Genomic DNA, 19,161 nt, shown 5'->3' on the forward strand with positions numbered 1-19,161 from the left:
ATGGCAAAGCATTAAAATATACTTTGGATGGGTTCATGTAAAGACTTCCATGCAGAACGTGCTCATTGCCACAGGGCTGACTTCATGATTAGTCTTCTTCATTTTATAAAATACACAACACCAAATTTTAATGAATTTATTTGAAATAATATACAAGAATATAGTGTGCAAAAATCTTAGGGGCAACATCATGTAGACGTGTCATAAACTGAAATTTACAGTTGTGATTCTTAAAAAAAAACCAACGCACTGCTGTTTAGTACAGGAAAAGCCATGATTGTAAATGTTCACAGCAGAAGCAATTGTAATCCTAACGCAGCTGCTCTAATTTTAGACAGTTGGAAGAGAAAAAAAAAGTAAAGTGCAAGTGTTGCACATATAGTTAAGTGCAAAGTTTGCCCCCACCATAAAGATGTCTTATGGCAAAATAAAATATTGTAGAATATGTGGCAAAGACAAAACACAGAGTTATAACTATGATGGTGATGGTATCAACAGCACCACTTTTCTTGAGATAATGCTATTTATTTGTTTCATCCTGTCCCGGGCCATTGTTTCCACCACAAAATGACAGCTCTCACTAGTGCCAGCTGATGCAAAAATATCTCCCTTGTGGGTACAAGTTTTCTAAGTGGCATTCCAAGCAGCAGTTCCCTTGCTACAATCACACCACACCCTTCATTCCCACACCTCCTGGTAACTTGCTGGCAGCAGGGCAGGCTGGGAAGCTGGAAGCTGATAATACACTTTGCCATTTCAAAAAATCCCAGGCCCCAGAATCGCAATTAATAATACAGTTGTGCAATACATATTAATCAGCAATAAGAATCAATGTATATAAACAGCTGTTACATATTTTAAAATTCCCCTTTTTGTACATTTTCTTTTAAAAATAAACATTTATACATATCTCCTTCGCCTCTTTCTAAAGTACTTTAGCACCACAGGATATCCATTTTCAAGCCTATATTACCTGATACATAATGAAGTTTGGAAGAAAAGTAAGGCAATTTGGTTTAAAATGCTGATAGTTTTTAGCTTACTTAATGTTCTATTTTAAAAAGCAAATCTGCACTCAGATCATTTCCATGATGGTGCCAGTATTTTGTGGTCACACATAGTCACAACAAATAGAAAGACCTTGATCTTGCATCTTCTTGCCATCAAGCAACAGCCATTTTGTAAATACAGAGTTAACAGGAAAAAATATCTGGCTTAATGCTGTTGTGAGCCCTGAGAAAAGAGAAGAGAAAAGCAGGTTAGTGATTACCAAGCACATGGCACAACACTGTTTTTCAAAGCCATAGGTATTTCTAATCGTTGGTCAGTTATTCAAAAGAAAACAAAAAGGCCAAACCAGACTGTTTTGTTCCCTGATTATCAGAAGACCTGTCACAGCCAGCAGCCTACTGTCATTACTGAGTAAGGTTACCAGACTGCTAACAGTTCAGTTCACGGAACTAGAACAATTATAAAAGGTACTTCCTGCTCTAACACTGAGGTAATGGCTTCTACAGATCCTATTCTCTTGGCCTGAAGACTGTAGGGACAAGGAAAATCCTACTAACAAGTCAGCCCTACTGAGGCAAACCCATCACTACTCAGCTACACACAAACATGCCTCTGAGTTGGTTGAGGCTCACAGGTGAGCCTGCGATCTCACCATCCAAAGCTCAGAACTGCAGTAGTAAGAGCAGAATAAATAAATAATATTATTTTAACTAAACCCACAAGGAAATGTAACAGAAGCTGTCACTGTTGATTAAAATAGAATGCAGTGAGCAGGAAAACAGCTTGTTCCTAGCAGCTGGGATTTGGTGGAACCTTCTGCAACAAGGGACTGGAAACTGCACAAAGTATGTGCAGCAGAAAGAAGCAGCTCAGTGTTGGAGCATTTCTTACTCAGTCTTAAGGCAACACTTGCATATGCTCTTGAGAAAGAAGCCTCATTTATACATCAAAGGAAAAGGGGTAACTTGAGGATGAAATCTTACACCACATGGATGGATGGCTTCACCAACCACTTAGATGAAGTCCACACCACTCTTCAAGCTCCTACCCAGCCATAAATGAAAGAACTTGGCAAGCACTCTGTGCACCTTAGTGGATCTTGCCTTCCAATCTACTCTTCTAGTTGAACAAGCAGAATCTCCTTTTTTTGATGTTTGCTTTACATGATGTTTCAGCTTTAAAGCCCTTCTCTTTCTTAATACATCCACCACCTGTTAATACATTGCTGCAGACTCAGATTGATGGCTTTCTACAAAATGGAAAACAATTTCTTTTTCTACAGAAGTGGTGTTATCTACTCTATTTATTTTACAACTGAACAGAGTAATAAATGAAAGGGAATCATGGGGAAAAATTCTTTTGCTCCTTCAATATCTTCCTATCTGCTGATATAAACTATCAGTAAGAAAACTAAGAAAAAGTAAAGAAAAAGTTTTCATGGAAGATAAAAATTTAGGTACAACCTTATGAACTCACTTCAAAGTGAAATACCACGTTCCCTTCCTTTGCATTTCACAAGCACACTTTCAGTACAACAGAATCCACAGAACTCTCATAAAATATTCAGACAGACCCTCTCTTTATCTGTCTGCTGCCCAACTCCCAAAAACAGGTTACACGACACAGGCGAGTAAATGAAGATTTCGGCTACTGAGAAAGTATCTTCTGAACAAAACACACTGTAGCCACGCATCCGAACAATGTAAGGGCATAATGAAAAAGATGGCTTCACAAACATACAGAATTTGTTCGTTTTCTTTTCCAACAGTCAGGATTTAAACGTTTCTGCTCCTCTGCCAAGGCCTTGGCTTCTAGTGTGTACATCCTTCTTTCCTCATTTTTCATTTTCTTCCACCTGTCGCCAAGTATCACACTTATGGCTCTGCAAGATAAATGTTTACAGTACAGTCAGCACACTACTAAGAAATACTGGGATTTTTTTTGTTTATTTTTTATCTGAGCACTTTAAAAAAAGATGTGAGTTAAATGTGGAATTAACACACAAGGAAGAAATCAGCTGTATCTTGAAATTTTGAATAATCATATTTGTGATTATCTTCTCATGGTTCTTTTAATAGTTAAACAGCTGAGACTTCTGTGTTAGCTGAGCATGGGTCAATGCACATTTTAACATTTCAAAGAGTGTACATACAGCAACTGGCATAAACCAGCAAAATAGAGATGTTACAAAAACCACCACCAAATGGTAACTCACATTTGTTTTGCTCTACTTTCGTACTAGAAAATCATATGACAGATTTGCTGAAAATATGTTCTCCAATAATTAGAGCAATGAACTGAACATGACCTCAGCCAAATATTTGATTAACTGCAAGTCCCCATGTCTATTTAATCAATATCTGTAGCTTCCTCCACCTTTAATCCATCCTGGATGGAACATACTGATAAGTTCCCATTTCTGTGCAAATTGAACCATTTGTTCTAACATATCTATCACCATTTCCAGAAGCTGAATTAATTCCTTTCCTTATAAACTCTAGGTCTTTTGACAACATTTCCCTGTACTATCCTGCCATATTGCTTAACTGCACTCCCAAATGTTGGATCAATATCCCATTAAAGCTTTAACTCCGTCTTTCAGCTGAATGAAAATCTCTAAACAACAGCTCTTTTATCAATGACTATTAAAGCTACCAAGTGCTTTGTACAATTTGGGTTCAGATTACAGCAATGAGAGTTCTGTGACTGGCTCCAAGAAAAAGACAGACACAACTAAGTCCTTCTCATTTTCCTATTAATAAAGTTCCTTGCTGGCAGTGAAGATTCAAACAGAATCAAGACAATTAAGAGTCTCATCAACTATTTCCATAACATGGCACACAGCAATTCTGAAGGCTGCACCACAGCAAAAAAACTGGATTTGACTCCTGCAAGGCCGTGTATTGCCATTCAGGTTTTCCTGAGCTGCAGAGCACTCAGGGATCACATCCCAAAGTACCCAGACAGCCCTTGAGCCTGCACTGCCACGTGCTCTGGTAGCCACCAGAGCTCCTTAGAGCTCCTTAGAGCAAACTCCTCCAGGGGACACCACATCCCATTGCCATCAAATCCATTTGCACCGCCTGTCTCTTTGGCAATGGAATTTCTGGTTTTTTAATCCAAACTGAAAGACGGTATCTTTGGTCTGTCATCAGAAACAAACATACCCAGTTTCATTATCAGATTTTTCATCTTTTGACAGTATCCAGAGGCATATCACCAGAAACCTCTCTGCTCTGGGTCAGCAGCTTGTCCTGGATCACTCACACTCTCAGGAGAGAACATGGTGACCCAGAGAGAGCAGGTCTGCTGTAAAAGCCATTGCCTTCCCAAATAAAAATGCACCATGAAATCTTTTAAACAAAAATATGATTTCCCTCATCTCTAGAAGGTCCACTACTGAAAGAACTTCTGACCACACAACCAAGTTCAACTACGGTTACAGTGTTACAGTGAAGAGTATCTAAAAAATAAACAAGTGCAACCCTAACCAGTTTTTCAAACACGATCTTGCAGTCCATTTAAGTATCGTGTGACTTGACTTGTGCTTTGAATGTTTACAAGCTCACTGTCTTGCTGACATGCCTTGAGCTGCTTTGTCTCAGAACAGACTGTTTAACTCGGAACACTTCAAGTTCTGCACTTTCTTACTCCCGTAAGGAAATAACAGCAGCAAACTTAAGAACTCCACTATATACAAATGGCTACTATGTAAGATCTACACAGTAATCTGAAAATGACACAAACTTACATTTAAAAAACATGAGAATTGTCTCCCAGCAGCTAAATTAATGAATGCCTCAGCAACACTTGAGTGATAGTATCTGAATGCCTGTATCAATTATCACTAATGCTACTTCTGCCATCCTGTGTTTTATGGATGCCATGGAACTGCACCCAAATGCACTGCCTTCCAAGCAGGACAGTGAACAGTGCATTTTGAACCGTACTTGTAACTTGGTCATCTCTCTTCTTCAAGGTAAGCCTGCTCGCTGTCCTGCTTGTTCACTGAAATATTCAATGTATTTTCACATCCATGCAGCCACAGCTCCAGTTCACTGCATCCATTTGAAATCAGCATTTTCAACTAAATATATAACCATCATAAATTTTCCTGGCTGACATGCTGTTCCATTTCTCATTGATAGTCGCAGTGAAGGCAGTAGATCTGCTTCACTGAACTTACTATAAACATTACACAACATCATTGCCAGGACACACAAAATTGGCTGGGATTTGTCAGGCAGGATTTTGTATTTCAGCACCAGCTACAGCCTCCTTATTGGAACATTATAAAATAGTAAAACCCCTTTCAAAGCCCTGTCAACTTTAATTTTTACCAGATTTAGTTCTAGAATATTTATGTCACAATGCAATTTTTACAGTAACAGTTTTTATAAAATTACGTGCAGTAAAAAAATCTGATTAAGATCAGTCCATGTTCGTGTGTTTTGGTTTCTGTTTAAAAATGCACAATTAGCACCAAATATTACTTAAAGTATATATAATGGAAATTTTAATAAAAAATGTTTAGAAGCAAACATGCTAGAGATTAAGAACAAAAGAACAAACTAACAAAGACCTGTCCCCCAAACACAATCATACAACTCTTCCTGCAAGTTTCAACAAATTGTTGAATGCCTTTAGGGAAGCAAAATTTGGCAATGAGCTGTCTGGATTATGATCCTTGAGATATCCTAACTTATCAATACTCCACTCTTCAACAGGATATGCAGACTGGAAATAAATGCTTGTAACTTCGTGACCAATTTGCAATAATATGTCAAGACTTAATTAGAAGAACCAGAAACTCCCTTTTTTCCATTACAACACACAAGCAGAGCACCTCATCACTGTAAACAACAATGGTTCTGTATTTGTGCCTCTGTCAGTGCACACGTATACATGTATCAGTTGCTTTACCCTAATGTTTTCTTAGAAGGTAAGTTTGCCAAAAATGTTTTGCATTGAGTTCACTGAGTACTGTAAATATTCACAGTCCACCCATAAACCACCTTTTATGTTAACATCTTTCAAAACTTCTTAAAATCATACACACATTTTATTTCAAATGCAAAATTTAGGCAATTTAAATTTAAAAGTGGGACACAGATACTCTTCTAACACACCAGTAATAGCAAAACTACAGTTTGTATCATTACCTGTTGTCTTTCCCTGGATACATCTGAGTGTATTCAACTCTGTATTTTTTGGCAAAAAGCATGAAGGCATTCATTGGTCTTTTACACTTGTTTGGAGAAGTGGCACTCACAGTACTTGCAGTCCCTGAGCTGTGGCTTTTGCCAGCTTTGCTATACAAAGGATTGGAGGAAAGATGTGACGATGCAGCAGAGGCACAGTTTTTACTACTGCATTCTGATCTCTCAGCATCTTGATTGTTTGATCCCCCACAGGAGAGCGAAGCGCGACGCTGGCGAGCCATGCTGCTGAGCACATACACTGCAGAGGAGTCCATCGGGGTAAAGTCATAACTACAGGGAAAAGACAGATCATAAAGCCATCGAGTAATTTTCATGTAAAATCCCTAAATATCTGTTCACTCTTCAATTTTACTACATTTCTAATATTTTTCCCTCTTTTGTGTGACCTAATGATTTATGCTTGATGTGGATGTTAGTGTGAGAAACAAAAAGCTACAAGACTTTGGCAGGTAAGTTAGTATTTTCTTCAATGTGATGAAGACTGCAGCTTTACACCCTTTGCTGTGTACTTTCCTTAGCTATGTATCAGTTAACTGTACAATGTCTTCAAACTTCATCCTCTTTTTAAACACACTTTTTTTTTTTTGGCTTCTGTCCTTACCATAAATCAAACCTGATCAGTGAATGACAAGTGCAGAAAGGGAAGAAATGCAATGAGTTCACCTGTAAATATATACTAACAGCAAATATGAAACCACTATAATAAAATAAATTATATTATATTCACTTCTGTACAAATAACTTCTCTAGTCAGTTGAATACACGCTTTTTGCACACAGACCTTCCAGTGAGGTTAAAACCCTGCGCAGAGCCCCGTGACCTCGCACTATTTGATGCTCTGCTGACAAACGCCTGCCCTCTAGTGACAAAACCGCGACATTCCTCCTCAAGGTATTTCAACAGCTTAGGTGACTTGTTTCCGTAAAATTCAGACCTCCAAATATGACAAACTCTTTCAATTTTTATCTGACCAACAACTACAATTAACTATAATCACTAAAGAAGTCGTTTAACTTCACACTCTCTGTTACCATCTCCAGCTGGGAAAAACACTCTTGGGAAGGGGCTACTCAATCATAAATCTAAACCACTAAGTTACCACCACGAGATAAACATAAAGCATATATTTGCTAAGGCTTCTCTTACTTACTGCTCAGTGTGGCTATAGTTGCATGATTTATGGCCAAAATAAGGGTTTTGAAGAGCTTTTTTGCAAACACCAAGTAGAACTGCTGTAAGGAAATACTGCATGTGGCAGTCCACCCCTCTGCAAACGGAGCTCCTCCCGTGGGACAGAACCACGCAGAAGAGTGGAGCCCGACGAGTCGGCTCCACCGTCCCTCAAGAAAGTACAAAGCACCAAAGAAGGGATCATGCTGACCATCTTGCAGGCTATCACGAGATAAGGAGAAAGGACCTCTCTGTTCTACAACAGACCAGCACCTTTCCTATTCCTAATCTCCTTCCCATAACACAGGAACAGAATTTTGTTTTTAATTCTTCTGTCCTGTTATCACAGCTGCAGCTTCTGCATGCTCCTTTCTCAGTCACTCCCTTCTGCCTAGAAAGACAAGGAATTTGAAGTACAAGGCAATGTTCAGCTGGGCTGCAAATTAGTAAGGAGCCAGAAATCCAGATTTTTCAGCGAGATGTAGCTACCATGATTCTAACAACTCTCTACATATGCAGTTCAGAATAGGAGTTAAGAAAACACCCAGACAGCAAGCGAGTGAAGCCAAGCAATCTGAACTCGCTCCATGCCAGACTGAAATCACACAAGAGCTCCCAGGGCTTGAACTGCAAAGAGCATCTTAAATTCCTTTTTTTCTGTTGTAAAAAACCAAAGTGAAACTGGATTAAAAACAGATGCTAGAAAGGCACTAACATCATAGGAAAAGATGGATTTTACTAAACCTTAAAATCTCAAAATAGTATGGAAAAATCTTTACTATTTCCTTACAGTCTTAGAATAATTTATGTTGAACAGGACCTGTGAAGGTTATCTGGTTGAAGTTCTAGCTCAGGCACACTCCAAAGTGAATCAAACTCTGAAGTTAGGTAATTTTGATCCAATATAAAAGAATGCCAAAAAACAAAATACACAAAAATAATAACTAATTATGAACATACTGTATTCTAAGCCATTGCACATGCATTTACCACTAAGAAACTACTCAGATAATTCAGACGTATTGTTGCACATGAAGCATGAGACAGCTGGCAGACATACTATTGTCAGAAAATTGCACTAGGTTTTTCAAACATAATCCACTTTACCTGGAGAATTTATAAAGACAATATATATATTTTTACTGCTTTATCTAATCTGCATTAACTATCACAAAAAGAGGCTAAAAAGTTATTTCACTCCAAGACACTATTTTGCAGTTCAGCAGAGCACATAATTACACAGCTTTCCTAGTACTGAGTATTCATTTTTCCCTATAATTTATCTCGTATTACCAAAACTATTCTGTCTTTCCTCTATATAATGTTTCAAATTCTTCCAGACTTAAGTTGCCTACTCATTAAATACAAGAACCACTGAGGCCACTTTATCCAAAAATTACCTTTTAAATGTATCAAAAACACCTGAATCATCAAAGTTAATGGCATCAGGGTGTCCAGGAGGTAGACACAGATCTCCAAGATGCATTTCACAGCATGGAATGCCATGCTGTACCACAGTCAAGCTTGGATAAAAAGATGACCAACCTGAAGTGGTAAAGAGTTAAATTAGACAAACGGCCAGACAATCTCTCCAGATCTTCATTGGAGCAATCTTATATCTTGAAATTACATAATTTTATAAAAATGTTCTGATGTCGTTTCTTTCACCCAAAAGAAAAATCAGAAACTCTTACTTAGGGAATTCTTACTGCAAACAGCTTATTTTTAACTCAAATAAAATCTCATTCTAGCAAGAAAGGAATCAAAACCTGGAGACTTACCATCAAAAGTTCCATTTTTAGCAAGAGAAAAGCCTCCCTTATTTGCAGTTTTCCTGTCTCCCCCCCACCCCAGGTTTTCTGTTTTCCTGAGCTACATTGACATATTCAATGAAATCTTTCCTTAAGAGATAGGCAGTCTTGCTGGAGCTTTATGACTTTACAGGGCTCTTTTTTTTGTTCATATTCTGGATTTTTTTACAAAGACAGTAAATTGCTTCTACACCACAACTTTTATCACTTCCTTGAATAGTATGGGATGCCAACAAAATCTGCAATCGCTGAGAATATTTGAATATGCAACCAAGTGTACTTGAGGTATTTCATACCTTTATTTTTAACATAAAAGGGATGATCGAGTCTGCATTCTACGGTAAGCAAGCCATCCTCCACTGTGCCAGGATCAAAAGTCAGCTTCAGCACTGACTCACCACAGGAAATGCTTTCTTCATGAGAAATCAACTTCAAACCATTGGAACCATAGTCCTGTTAACACACATACAGTTCAAAAAATTTCCCCCAAGAAAAGCATATACCTGTGTATATTCTAGGAGTATACTCATCATCATACATTGTATTAAAAAATAACAATATTTTGAACTTCTGTCTTGCTAAAAATTAATAAAGATGGCATAACATTCAAAACATACATAAATTAATTCAGTTCAAGTACTTTTCTGTGAGATACACAAACAGCACAGCGATCAGCTCTAAACAATATTAATGTTAACCTCTTTTCCTGAGACAGAAATTAAAGACACGGGGGTAACGTAAGAAACTAAGTATTTCCTACAGGTATTACAATGAATTTAATAGAACTAACAGCTACCTTGTAAGGACTGACTGGGAGATTTTCCTCTTTTCCACAGCTTTCAGATCTTGCAAACTCTTCAACATCCTGCCATTCTTTATTGCGTCCTTTATGAAAGCACAAACGAGAGCCTAACAGATTTTTTCAAGGAAAAAAGAACGTTAGTGTTAGGTGAAAAAGTCTGTGTTACAAGAAAAAAAAAAAAAACAAGAGAAAACGAATACTTATTGCATGACACATGTTATTTTACCTTTTAGAAAACAATGCCAGACAGTTGAGGGCCAGGAATGGCACCATCCTAAATCATCATCATCTGAAAGTGATGACATGCAGAAAATGCCAGATTCTGATTCACTATTTGCCTATTAAAAAAAAAAGCAAAATGGTGTTGGTATTTTACTGCAGAGTATTTTAGGGCTGGTCTTACATGTTTTAAGACAGTCACTAATTTGCACTTGTGGCATCATTTTGCCTTAAGTACTAATACGAATGTAACATGAAGACAAAGGTTAAAGGAATGCAGTAAATGTGAATGGATTGCTTTCATCTCCTTTTCTGAGATGCATCCTGACATGGGTTTCATTCTCTGAGAATCATTTCATCCCTATGGATTATCTTATGCTCATGTGTAAGCATCATCATCTCATCATTCCTTGGTCATCTACAGAATCATTTAAAGCACATCACTCTATGGTCCAGTTACTGGAAAACTGTAGGCTCAAGGCAGTTGTAGATAAATCACTGGAGAAAATTCACTGTTATTACCAGACAAATTTCAGATACAGATTAATATTTGGGAAAAACAGACACAGGACTGACAGGTTTTGTGCATCTTGAAGGAGAGTGATCCATATTTCCTTTTGAGGCATCAAACAAGATGACAGTTTTCTAAAGCTTGCTATAGAAGGAATCACAATAGAAGCAGAGCTTTCTTAAAAAGTGATCTCATCACAAAAATTACAAAGTAGCACTACAAGCCTACCCTGTGTGGTAAAAAGTAAAGTAACAGAAAATCTAACTTGAATAGAAATAGTATTAACACTAAACACTTTTTTTTTTAACTAGTTTTCCTCGTCAAAAAACCCATTACTCATACATGTTAATTTTAAATGTTTCAGAACAACTCACCCTTTCATGTCTGACTGGTGTTTCATCCACATCATTCTTGGAGAAGTTAGGATCATTGTTTGAAGATCCTGGTGGAGGACGTGCATAGGAATGTAAACTTTTGCTTGTTGCTATTATGCGAACAGGAGATGATCTACAACAGAAACACGTATTTTAAAATATCTCAGATTAAGACTACATAAGACTTTGCTGACATTACTCTAAAATGCTTTTATTGCAAATATTTGTTTGCATGAGCTGAACACCAAACAAACCTCCCACACACCAGTATTCCAATGGGATGATTAAAGGGTGCAAGCTCAGGCTAAGAGAACGCAGTGTAATGCCTGCATAGGTTCTATACCCAAATGACAGTATTACTTCCACAGTGGCATCTCCTTAGCACAATGATGACGTTTTTACAAATATCTTGAAGCAAATACCCTGCTCTTAAGAGAATATAAAGACATCTGCTCTGTCCAAATGATTAAATCTCAACTGCATTACTATTAACAGTATTGTATCGAGCTTTCTGATTATAAACAAGAAAAGCTGTACAATAAAAAGTGAAGCCCAGAAATTTCCAAGACCCCACACTTGCTGCTACAACCTTAGAGAATTTACAGATCACAAACCTGAGATAGGTGCCACTAAAATAAACATTGCATTAGATTTCCAACTAGCTGTTTTTAAAAAAATAGAAATCTGAAGTCTGTGCACCAGAAAGCTTTATGAACTTAATATAAGAAATTCTTCTTAGTTTTTATCTGCTGCTTCACATGAGGTAAATGTCCATAATTTCTGAGCCTGCTGTGGATAGGCAAGGTCTTGATATCATCCTATGTCATTCCTGGCTGGAAACTAAGCAGCTTTTGCACCAGGCTCTGAGACGAGTTCTGTGCATACTTTCACAGAACAAATAAACAGATCAAAAGACACGGCTCCAGTTCAAAGTCAGAGGGTGTAAAGACTGAACGAAATATTTTGGAGACAGAATTATAAATCAATGTAGTTCAAAACTGAAATAAATGCCAGTACCTGTTATAAAAAGCACATTGCATCAAAGGACTTTGAGGACTTGTGGCTATATTTGCTAATTCTGTCAACCAGTTCACTCCATTCTCACAAGAATATGCATTTTCTGGATTGCTGTTTGAGGTATGTTGGTTCCATGAAGGCCTTGAACATTCCTGATGTGAAACATCAGCACCAAGCTGAAAAAGTGCAGGTGGGGTAGAATCTGTCTGCACAGCCTGTAATTCAGGAAGATCATCTACAAACAAATGCACAAATTACCACAATTACACTCAATTCTTTGGTGTCTACTCAATTTGTCTACTCAAATCTTGCAAATTTGGTGAAAAAAAGGAACCACAGTAAAGAAATTTTATTTCCTCATATCACAACTACCAACATCTCACAAAACTTATTCATAAAAATGGCCACAGAAACAGTAACATCTCTAGTCGATTATATATTCACACAAGAAATGTATGAAAAAATTAGGTAACTAGATAAAAATGTAGTTCTGATTTTTAAAGTTTGAACTAGACTGACCAGTTTACACAGAGCTATGCTGCAGTATTATTCAAAAACAACATGCTTCACTAAAATACTAAACATTCCACAAAAGACAACTAAATTAATCTGTCCTTGAAGGTATGACACTAAAAAAATTCAACATCAGACCATGTTCAAGGTAAAAGGCTTCCACCGGGGAACCAGAGTTAAATAACTCAGATTAAATAAATCATGAAAGCTGGGTATACAGCGTGGTAGGGTGAATTCCTATCAATAATATACTCAATATACAATACTTTCCTATCTCATACAGAGTAACAGAAAAGACCCCAGCTTGTTGAGAGAAGTCTGTGCTATGTCATGTCATGTATCTAAGTATCATTATTCTTAATGACTCTGTAACTTCAATTAAATGTGTTACTATTTCACAGATTATATTGATATTTTCTAAAGTATATGCTATTTTTCTCCAGTATGTAAGAACTGAAGTAATGTTCCTCTATCCCAGAATCTTTATTTGCAGCAAATATAAAGCAACATTATTTCCCTTTAGGAGGAGCTCTTGAGCTTTCTGTTTATTTTTCTTGTGCCAAAAAAACCCCTGCTCCTCTGGGGATTAGAAGCAGAAATTTGTGGCTCCGAGTTCAAGAAAATATTTGAGTCAACAGGCCAGTGTGTCAGAACTGGAAATGGGTTAAAGGGAAAAGCAACTGCAAAGACCTTCAGATGTCACAATTCCCTGCCCTACTCAAGTTAAAAATCAGCAATTTCATACCTTCCAATAATTTCAGTATAGGAAATCTAACAAACTTCAGAATTCAGTTTCCTCTGAAAAAATCACGTTATTTACCAAGTTCCATGTGCTCATCACAGGATGCATATCCAGGAGAAGAGGGCAGGTTTTCATTACACTTCAGCAACTCCAGTGACTCGTTCATCCCCGAAGTTCTCTTGTCCACTACCAGAAGGAGTTTCTGAACTGCATTAGGCATTTGATTTGTCTTCACTTCCCACACCATGTTAGGATGCTCCAAAGTATCTGACTTTAGAAAGGCAGAGGTTACAAATTTGTATACATGTGAACTGTTTTAAGTTGCATCTGATATACTACTTCATTACCAGGGCCCTAAATCCTCATTAGTCTGTTGAGTATCACAGAATATTTTAGGGGTGTCTAGACATGATCTTGTACAATCCTTACAGAAAACAGAGCTAACTCTGAAGTCAAGAGGCTGCCTGGGGCCCTGGCCACTTGAGTGTCTAGTATCTTGAATGATGGAGACTCCCTGGCACTTCCCCTCTTCCAGTAAAAATTCTTGCTATAAAGAAGCTGCTCCTCATGCAGATTTGAACATCCCACAGCCTGTGTCCACTGCCTTCAATAGTCTGGAGTTACCTTCTCAACCACCACTCAAGCAAAAATAACATTCACTTGGTACCCTAAGCCACTCAGCCCATCACAAAAGGCAATCAGATGGGTCAGAAAAGACTGGAATTTGGCTAATCTGTCCTGGCTATTCCCAGACGACTTCTTGCCTTACTAAGAGGGTGGACATGGCTGTTAGGAGAATTTGCCCCAAAAAATAACCTGAAGGCTAAGGCTGACCAGCCTGTAGTTTCCCCATATCCTCCTTGAAGCCTTGTGTGACATTTTCTTTCTTTCAGTTATTGGGAGCCATTCTGCCACCAAATCCACTGCTTTTTGGAGACCATCCTCACAGTATGTCCCTGCCTACTGCAGGGGGCTTGGAACTAGATGACCTTTAAGGTCCCTTGAAACCCAAAACATTCTGTGACCCACAACTGGAACTGGCCTGGAGGGATCCCATCTGGTCCCACTGCATCCTCTGAGGATGCCTCACAGAACTGGCTGCCCCTCACTTGCTCCACTTTTACCACAAAGAAGTGTCCTGCTCTCTCAGAGGCAAGTTGCTACACCCAGGGACTCGAGGAACCTGGGAACAGGCCTGGAAAATGAAGATCAAAGCAAAAATGCTGTCCTCAACTTTGCCAGATTAGGTCTCCTCTGCCATGTAGCATCAGGCCCATATTTTTCCCATTTGTCCTTTCAGCACTGGTGTCTCTGCAGGAGCCTTTTCCACTACCCTTCCCATCTCTGGCCTCCAGGAAGAGTCTCAAACACACTGGACTCCTAACACCCTTAGCTGTGTCACAAATGGAAAGATAAAGAAGCTCCTACTGGAAGATTTCACTTGTTTCATTTCCCCAAATCCTATAATGTTTATACCAAATCCACTATTTTAAATCATCTTCAGCAGAGAACTGTATGCTTATTCTACACAACCACTGTCTCTAAAAGCTGTAAACTGTAAACAATGTTATGCAATATTTAGTAATTTGGTTATCTACTTTTTTTTTCAGACGAGGATGAATTAAATCTACTATAACATGATTGCCTTGTACTTTAATGAAGTGTCCTTGAAAAAATAATCACGAGTCTCTCGTGAAAGAGGAGAAAACACAGCTTAGTAAGAAAGAAAACCTGAAAAGTCTACCATATGCATGTCCACTAAGTAAGCTACAGCAGAGAAACAACAACAACCAACAATAGCTGAAAAAAGTATAATATTTTCATATCACAGAATGACTGGGTTGGAAGGGACCTCTGGAGGTCATCTACCCAAGCCCCCTCCACTGCTAAAGTAGATTCACCTACAGCAGGTTGCACAGGATCGTGTCCAGGAGGGTTTTGACTGGAAAATTTCTACCCTTCTGATCTCTTAATCTTTCAAATATATGCAAAACTTTATATAAACTTGCATGCTAAACATAAAAAGATGCTTGATTCTACTCAAATGGCACTACTACAAAGCTACATCAGCTTATTCTGATTTTAAGGTGGGGAAGAAAGATCACAGAAATGAGAATATGCAACTCGAACTATCAGTGACATTATTTTCACCTCCAAAAAACGCCTTTAACACAATTTATACCCCTGTCACCCGTGAGGGACAGTAAAATTACAGAACACCGCAAGAGCAGATAGCTCAGTTATTTCTGAACAGAAAAACCAGACCTCAGTAGTACAGGTCAGGACCTTGAAGATTATCTCCAACTAATCAACTCTGAAGAGCCACTCCTTGTTTTTCTGGCTTATCTACGTCTTTCCTTTCCCTCCTTCTGCCCTGTTTGGGTTTTTTTCCTCTATTTTTTCCTCTCTTCCTTTCCTATTTTCCTGCCAAAATTAAGAAGCAAACTTATTTCTAGAATGTTACCTTCTCCTTCCTTCCTGCCAGGTGCCAAGACTTGACAGTATGTGTCCTGGTATCCCAACACTCTGAAGGTCAGAGATAAAGTACAGATACAAAATGCTAGTCTGACAAGAGAGATACTTGTTTGAGAAATGAATTATTCCTCCAAGTCACAAGAACTTCCTCTAAACCAAAGCCATCTGTGTACAAGCCAAAAAATCCTCTAACAAATGAAGTACAAAGAAATTGAAAGAGAATTACAAAGAAAAACAAAGTGTGCTCAACTTTACTTTTCAGGTTTTCTTATTCTATTTGATTAAAAACTGCTTTGGATATCATGTCCTTCTCCTCAGCCTTTCAATGGTTTGAACATGAAGAGAACTAGTAATTAATTAGCTTGCAAAGATTTTTTAAGTTCAACTTTATATTGAAAATTTGTTGTGTCAGATGTTGTCTAGGACCAGGCTTCACAGGACTGTAATTACTGCAGCTGTCTTTGGAGGCTAAACAAAATTACTATTTTGTGCTTTAAAGTAAGTTAATTTGTCATGCTAAAACAAATGGCACTACTAACAAAGACTTTATTAATTGGACCTATTTCTGAGGGACAAAAATAAATTTGCGAGAAAAAAAAATAAAGACTGTGGCTAAGAAAGAGCTCAACAGGAACTGGGCAGCATGCACCCAAACCGCACTGAGCAGGAATGCCTGGGTGGAAGTGCTTCCCGTGGTTTTTTTCCTTCTGCTATTTGCCTTTCTTGCCTCAACCTACTGACGAAGTTTCAGCCCAGGTCTACGCCTGAGCAATAAGCTGGACGGAGTTTAATTTGGAGAACAGCTTCTCCAAGCAAAACACAACTGGCAAGACTGGATCTACACCAGGGACTTTTCCTGGCGCAGCTGCTTTGATCAGGAATCCTTGCTGCACATCCCCGGCCGTGCCAGAGCGCGCAGCCGGCGTGATTCACCATGTTTTCGAAGCCCGGGCAGCCTGTTCGGAGCCGCAGGGCGGGTCGCGCTTCCCCGCCGCCCCAGCCCCGCCGCGGGCCCATAGGGACGGTGTTGGAGGGCGGCTCGGGGCCGGCGGAGCCCCGGGACGAGCCCCCCGCAGGCTCCCCCTCACAAACACCCCCCAGGGCCTCCCCCCCGCCCGTCACGTGACCTTGTTTACACCCGCGGCCGCACGGCGCAGGCGCGCTCGGCCCCATTCATTCGAACTGCGTAACACCGGCCCGGGGGGGCCCCCCCGCGCCCCGGCCACCGCTCCCCCCGCGGGGTTCACCCACACCCACGGACACCCCAAACACTCCTCGTGCCGTACAGCCGCTGCTCCCGCGGCGGGCACAGCACCCTCGCTCTGACAGTCCAGGGCGGGCAGTCGCTCCCCGGGGAAAACAAGGGGGGGACACTCCACCTATTCCGCTTGTTTTCGTGATTTGAAGGGACCCGAAGAGGGCCGGCACAGCGCGTGAGTTTCAACCCAGCGGTACGCGAGGCTGGCGGCTGCGCGAGGCCGGTCAGGGAAGGCGCACAGTAAACAATGTCCGAGGTTCCTGTCGCCGTCAAAAGACTGGACCCAGCGACCTCCTTGGCTCGGCCTACGGCCACTATCATTACTCTTCTACCTCCCGGACCCCTCCCGTCCTCCGCCGGAGCCTCGCAGCCCCAAAAAGCGACAGCTCGAAACTTTGTAGCACTTACCGAACCCGTCGCCATTACCGAGCTCCCCTCGGCTGCCCCCCCGCACCGTCCTCTTGTCGGGTCCCGCCCCCTGCAGGCGCTGCTCGGGCGCTGAGTGGTCAGAGGCGACGTTGCTCAATTCGCGGCTGCTTCTTATTGGCTGCCTGTCCTGCCTGTCAGAGCTCCACCCGGAGGGCGGGCATGTTTTGACTCTCCTGCACAGCTGATTGCACCGCGCCGTACATCAATCACCCCCATGCGGAGCTCCGATTGGCCGAAGCCTCCGCCAGCGCGCCCAGAAGCGTTCTGGGAGCTGTAGTCGCCACCGCCGCCCGCGCCTGCCCACGGCTCCGCGATAAGACGACAGCCCCCAGGATGCCCCGCGCGGGCCCCGCGATAGTAAACAAGCGGCGCGGGACACGTGTACCCGGCCCGGCCGCTGCCCGCCCGCGCCCCCCGCCCGCCCCCGCCCCTCACGGCCCCGCGGCACCGGCTCGTCCCCAGCAGCGCTCTGCGGAGGGGGCCGCGCTGCGCCCGCGTCACGGCGGTGGCGCCGAGGGCAAAGGAGGTTGCAAAGGTCACGGAGTGAGTCAGCAGCTGTGCTCGGCCTCCGTTCCGGCCTCGTCCCTCGCCTCTCTTTCATTGAAAAGACACTGGTGGAGCTTAGGCCCAAAATACAAGTCGGGGTGGGGAGGAGAAAATAAATTAAATCCGTGCAGGTTTATCAGTCCAGTAATGTTTCCCAGACAGTCCCATACATTTATTGCCAAAATAACAGTGTGGTTTGGTTAAACATTACTATTAAGATATTTTCTCACTTACCAATAACTCCTGGAGATCAGAGAGACAAGACTCCTCTACAGACCACATCTTCATCACAAAATAGACTAACTACTATGCATTATGTTATACAAAGCAAGTACATGCACGATTCAGAAACAGACAACATTTTAGATACTGATGGACAGTTGCAGTATTTTGCAACTGTTGGGATTTTTCCCAACAAATGCACTTCTTTCTTATCCTATTGTCAACATCATTTCAGAAATGAGAACGTGTCTTAAGTTCTGTCTCAGAATCTTTACTGTCATTTGGTATCTGTGACAGTTCTGCCTTTCACGCATGCTAACATAGCTGTGTATGAAAATAAAGAAAAAAACAAAAGTTAATGCAAGTTAAACAGAAATGGTTCCCTATTTGGTTAGTGGCCACTAGAGGGAATGCTGGATTGTTGTTCCCACAAGCCTACAAGGCCTACAAAGGTAACACAATTAAAAAGTAAAAAAGGAAATTATACCATAATTGTACTTGGCATCACAACACACTTAATCTGCAGATGTCGTTGGCACATGTGTTTGAGATTTGCCTTTTCCACGAAGTAATAGTTTGCCTGTTAGTGAAGTCATTGCCATCTGTCAGCACTGTTTGAAGACAGATGTTACTCTGAGAAACACCCAGTATCTTCTGCAGTGTGAACTGGAAACTACTGCTTTCTGTAAGCAAGCTTAGCTCTAAAAGAAAGTAGAAAAGCCAACCCCATAGAATTTGACTCAGAATCTTCTGTGCTTAATGACAAAACAAACATGTGCTTAATGACTTTTACAGATAATTTTCCCAATTTGAAAATAGTATTTAAATAAGTACCTTGA

The 19,161-nt window shown here is 40.4% G+C and overlaps 1 protein-coding gene across 2 annotated transcripts; it reads right to left on the minus strand.

Annotated features, from left to right (window-relative positions):
• Positions 1-122: 122 nt before the first annotated feature.
• HBP1 (HMG-box transcription factor 1) lies at positions 123-17,673 on the minus strand. 2 transcript variants are annotated; one of them, XM_014868995.2, is made up of 11 exons: positions 17,534-17,673; positions 13,471-13,663; positions 12,138-12,372; positions 11,121-11,253; positions 10,243-10,354; positions 10,011-10,123; positions 9,511-9,667; positions 8,804-8,948; positions 6,174-6,503; positions 2,752-2,893; positions 123-1,233 (listed from the first exon to the last, which is right to left on the minus strand). In XM_014868995.2, the coding sequence occupies exons 1-11, from the start codon at positions 17,546-17,548 to the stop codon at positions 1,216-1,218; spliced, it is 1,593 nt and encodes a 530-aa protein (XP_014724481.1). In that variant the 5' UTR covers positions 17,549-17,673; the 3' UTR covers positions 123-1,215. The 2 variants fall into 2 exon arrangements, with proteins under 2 accessions (XP_014724481.1, XP_014724482.1); XM_014868996.2 differs by having other exon boundaries at positions 13,471-13,659; positions 17,534-17,670.
• Positions 17,674-19,161: the final 1,488 nt, after the last annotated feature.

Source organism: Sturnus vulgaris, chromosome 5 (assembly GCF_052056855.1).
Source record: "Sturnus vulgaris isolate bStuVul1 chromosome 5, bStuVul1.hap1, whole genome shotgun sequence".
Taxonomy (NCBI): domain Eukaryota; kingdom Metazoa; phylum Chordata; class Aves; order Passeriformes; family Sturnidae; genus Sturnus; species Sturnus vulgaris.